The 5,243-nt window shown below is 40.5% G+C and overlaps 1 protein-coding gene across 1 annotated transcript; it reads right to left on the bottom strand.

The window, feature by feature from the left end:
* Positions 1–243: 243 nt before the first annotated feature.
* Positions 244–4,302, bottom strand: LOC145655910 (protein NDRG1-like). The gene is made up of 11 exons (XM_081709373.1): positions 4,204–4,302; positions 3,972–4,092; positions 3,472–3,534; positions 3,298–3,358; positions 2,858–2,944; positions 2,293–2,379; positions 1,334–1,369; positions 1,161–1,208; positions 949–984; positions 809–860; positions 244–521 (listed from the first exon to the last, which is right to left on the bottom strand). The coding sequence occupies exons 1-11, from the start codon at positions 4,265–4,267 to the stop codon at positions 364–366; spliced, it is 813 nt and encodes a 270-aa protein (XP_081565499.1). The 5' UTR covers positions 4,268–4,302; the 3' UTR covers positions 244–363.
* Positions 4,303–5,243: the final 941 nt, after the last annotated feature.

Below are 5,243 nucleotides of genomic sequence, written 5' to 3'. Positions count from 1 at the left end.
AATAAATGTTCGTCCCAGTCGGTGGAGTCTGTGCGTCCTGCCCCTCGCCCTATGGCACTCGGGCCGCCACACGTAATCACAGTGCATTATTTCTTTATTATATTAAACTTTTGTACTGGTGTTAAAGCAGGCCAAATATTATACATTGATTCATATACTAAGTACTAAAAGTGTTATACATTGATTGATGCGGAGAAAACTATACATCAACTTTTTTATGGCTACTAAATAAAGGTACAATACTGAGCCTGATAAGTATAAACATTTTAAACAGCTTTTTATCGTTTAGGGTTTTTTTTTCCTTTTGTGCAAGTCTAAATTAGTCCACTGGGACAATGACACACAAACACTAACACCAACACATCAATGGTCCCTCAATTTAGAGTATTTTTTATTTGAAATGGAGCCGAACTGAGCATGACAACACTGGGATGGAGCAGCGGGTAGGAGAGCCTCATCTTCAGCGTTGCTTGGAGGTGCTCTCCATGGAAGTGATGGCCCAGGGGTGGAAGAATGCCATTCTGGTGGAGAAGGTGGGGTGCCAATGAGACAGGTGTGTCATGCCTGCAGAAGACACTGTCAGAGGCAGATAAGCAGAAGGACAAGGTGAAGTAACATAGCTCAAGGTCCCTACTTAACTGCACCATTTAGAAAGCATGCATAACTTAAAGATAGTTGTGAAAGCCTGAAGGTCTACAACAGGCAGTAATGAACTTTTCTAAACTGGATTTATGGGTTTTACATTGCGCAGAGGCTGAACGATTTTTAATTTCGACCTTTTGTCAGTGTGTTTACAGTATTTACTTACTGTAGCCCAGTCCTTGAATGAAGTATTTCAAGGCTTCTGCCAGCTTGCCAGGCTATAAGGTAAGAACAGGACACAATAGATTACACAGTGCATCACTCAGTTTGAATGCAAGAGCATTATTTTAATGGGTAACGACAGACCTGATCAAGCTGTGGTAGACCTCCACAGTCAGCCATCTTCATGAGGGACAACATGAAGGACAATGTTATTCACCACAAGTTCATCACAAAGTTCTAGATTTATAAGCCCCCAGTGACATATAATGACTTCTGCATTTATAATGAGAGTCAAATAAAAAAAGCAAAACATAACATTTTAAGTATCGCTTTGCTGAGGTTTGAAGGTCACTAACTTTGAGGAGGGTTGTCTTTGAGGGATTCATTTTGGAATTGCAGTCAACCTACGACGGAAAACACAAACATTTGCACGCAGGCTCCCAGGTACATATAGAAGTTTGATTTGAATGCTGGGTTGGATTTTGAATGTTGTTTTTAAACTTCTGCATGTAAAACAAGCTGTACATACCACAGCATCCACCACAGGAGAGTCATCTCCTACCACCAGAAGAGTGTGACACCTACAGCAACAAAACCTTTCAGGCATGTGGTGGCACAGGGGCATTTTACATCAAAAAATAACATGGAATAAGGATAAAAGAGAAACAGTTTCTCACTTACTTTAGAGTCTTTCTACCCAGAGAAGTTCTCTTAATGTTCAGTTTACTTCGGCTGAAAATTGATCAGATCTAATAAGACTGGGAGCTGTTCATATGACAAACAAGTCTAGAAGCAGAGAGCTCAGAAGATTCCATAGAATGCAGATGTCAGTCATACCTGTTGTAGGACTTCATAAAATGCAGAAGGTTGGTCTGGTTAATCCTTTTGCTGATGTTGTGACGGAAGGTCTTTACAAATTCTGCCTTCTTCTTAATCTCCTCCTGCCACGGTGCCATAAAGGAGTCAGTCCAAGACACAATCAGTCACAAAACATTAAAACTTGATGTGAATATGAATTTAAATGTCTCTTCCTCTATATGCACAGTCTGCACAGGCACTCGAGACAGAAATGTATAATAAAAGGAATATGTAAAAAAAAAAAAAAACATTGTTGACCTTTTGATGGACAATAATGTAGGCATCTGGTTCTTTAGTTACGAAAAGGACACAGTCTAAATTCAGGACAGCTCATTTGGAACACTCATCTTTAGTAATAAGGCATTTAACTTTTAAATATTCTAGTTCAGTGTTTAGTGACCCAGTCCACAGTACACATGAAATGGCCCACATGTTTATTCTAACCCAGCCCAGTACAACTGTACCAGGTGTTCATTTTCCTAATGGCTTGGTTTAGGAGCTAGGATGATGTTGTCAGGAGCTGGGATAGAGGGAAAATGTGGGATGTCAGATGTATCACAAGGACTGGGTTGACAAGTACTGCTCAATAATACATACAATATACATTTCATTTTAGGCGTTATTTCGTACCTGACCGAACAGGTGGGAGATGACAACACTGGGGGGACCAAGGGCCCAGCTGGAAATCTGTGGAAAGTGTGGGTTGATCTTTAGTGGCTGGAGTACACATAAGCTTTGATCAAATACATTACTTTATTAAAAGAGGCTTGACACTGTTCTAAGGATCCTAAAAGAATAAAAATATAGGGTCGATTGTCACCATATGATTGGCATGAAAGGTTAACTGGAAACTGCAGAAAACTAAGAGTAATATGCTGAGAACTATTTGTTATCACATTGAAAGTTATATGGATTCAGTGAACAGCCAAGACACAGGGAACAAGACAGTTTAAATACATGAAGTAATAAGAGTTAAACAAGACAGGTGCAAATAATAAGGAGCGGAGAAAATGAAGCTAAGGAACGGAACCACAACAAGGAAGTAAAGCAAAACAAAAGACATGAGACAGGGAAACCATAGACATGGACGCTAGGTGGGACCAGCTAAACGACATAATTGTAGAGATACAGGGATCGTGATGATTAAGCAGGGTGTTAACAGAATGATAATTACTATTGCATTAGACTGTGATACCTTGGATGCTGCCCGGTCTGCCCAGCCCTCTACCTGAGCATTAATGTTCATCAGGACAAGGCCCTCAACCAAGTCTGGGTACTTCAACTGCAAGACATTTATGCATGAGCAGTCAAAGGGAGATGAACCTTCAGGGCAAAATTACTTACTATATGTCAAACTGTTGTAGTTAAATGAGCAATTAAGAGTCTCCATATTTGGCATTCTTGCACTTTACATTGCACTTAGAAAAAGGTTTGTTTACATGTGCAAGCAGAGGAACAATAGTGAAGTGTCAGTATTCTGGAGAGTTGATGTCTAGCTAGCTTGACAGTGTAATGATTAGGATTATGCTGCAAGTATCAACACTTTGTTACAAAGCAAGAATTTCACCAAGGAGTAATCCTTGTTTGATCATTGTGTTAAAATCTATTGGGAAGAAAGACAGTGCTACAACTCACAGCGAACCGTGTGAGGATGTTTGCTCCTGCTCCAACACCCATTCCAATAACACTCTTAATTCTGTGGAGAGAAAAAAATGTACATAACTTTAAACCATTAAAGCGCAAGGTTTCAGATTAGAACAAGGATTGACAGTTTAATCTCAGAGTAAATGGCTAATCTGGTTCACTCACTTAAAATGCTTGAGCACAATTGGGAGGGTCTCGGAGAGCTTGTCCATTGAGGGATATGTGAATCTACAGGAAAAAATTGCCCTGAGTGAGTTATAATTCTAAGGGACGCCACTGATTCTTCAGGATTTGAACCTGCTAAACCTAGCTATGATGTACTGGGAGCCACAGCCATCAATGTAGCATATGAACGCTAAGAAAAAAGTTCATGAAAGAAACCCTGGTGCATGACAAGCCGGTGCCAGCTAGACATGCTGACAGTCAGGGCCTCCAGATGTTAGTTTAGGTGGGCACCAACACCATGGCATAGAGTCGTCCTGTCTGACTGCCAGGAAGGAGTGGTCTGAGGGCAGACGGAGGGCTATGGAGTAGGTTCTGATAAATATACATTCTGGAAAAAATTGTATGGGGTAGCTGAAGGTCACATTTTAGATTAGATTTAACCTTGGAATGTCTTTCAGCCCCTGAAAGAACATTGTGGCATATGGTGCACTCACGCTCACCCTGCAGGGAAGGTGCTGGCACCCTCATGTTGCCCAGGAGCGTTGACCTGACACACGGCAAAGTGTCGCATGATTTCCTGCATGTCCTCATCATAGAAAAGAACGTCGAAGCAAGTTTTGTCTGCAGACATGCATTCCAGGGTCATTACAACACAATAAATGATGCTTATGCTAAGTTTTAGACTTTAGAGCAATCAGCTACGTGCCACAAGCAACAGTATCAGAGTCTTACGGTTCATTCCGATGTCATGGTAGGTGAGGATGACCGGTCGGTTATCCCTGGGGATACCTGCCATGGTGCAGCATACAGTGCCAAAGGGGGTCTCCACATTGTCCTCCTATAAGACCCAGGTGGAGTATAAAGGTCTAGGTCTAGATGTATAAGAAAAACCTCTAAAAAGAGGTCTGATTCCACTGCAGTGGTTTTGTGTGTCAGGACATTACTCTGTCACACTTAGAACTACTTCTGTGGAATGAGCCTCTTATCACGAGGAATGTCAATCATTTATTTATTATTTATCATTAACCAAGTTAATTTGTTTACAAAAGATCATGTTTGACTCAGAAGACACATGACAGTGCTTGAAAACATGCTTTATGGGTAAAAGCTTTAGCCTATTGAAACATCTGTGAAAAGGTAGTGCTACTTACCACAACTTGACCCCAAAATGCCCCCTTAAAATCCTTCAGACAAAACACAGAGAAAAATAGATTTTGGAGTGGTAACATTTCATTCTGGATGTGAAAAGATCCATCCCATAGACTTTATTCTATTAACAGTACTCAATGTCTGAAAATACAGCCTTATTTTACCGGACACAACGGGTCCATACAAAAGGCATCATCAGATGTTTCTTCATCATCCTCCAATAGAGGGTTATAGAGGGCCTGGGGGTTAAGAAGCAAAAATTCTCAGTACAAAGTTAGATAAAACTTGGTTGTAAGGTAGTATTAAACAAGTATTCTCTTTTTAAAACATTTGCCCAACCTACCCTTTTTGCCATTATCCCAAAAGTTGACGAGCAAATATTCCTCGCTAAATCGATTCCCTGTCTGAATACCGTCTGCATTGCTGGTGCCACTGTAAGGGTCGTTTCCTTTTGGTCACAGAGATTCAGTACAGACTTATTTGGATATTAGGCTGTGCAGTTCCAATTTAGAATATTTGCAGCTCTCCTGTAATAGTAATATTATGACATCACTAAAATACTTTTGAGCAGTTTAATGACAGATTCCCTAAAATCTATATGACAAGAACACCATGCCACTTTT

The sequence above is a fragment of the Electrophorus electricus genome, unplaced genomic scaffold (genome assembly GCF_041902795.1).
Source record: "Electrophorus electricus isolate QZ-2024a unplaced genomic scaffold, ASM4190279v1 Scaffold39, whole genome shotgun sequence".
NCBI lineage: Eukaryota > Metazoa > Chordata > Actinopteri > Gymnotiformes > Gymnotidae > Electrophorus > Electrophorus electricus.
Note: the sequence above shows the minus strand (reverse complement) of the source record. Positions and strands in the feature narration are given on the sequence as shown.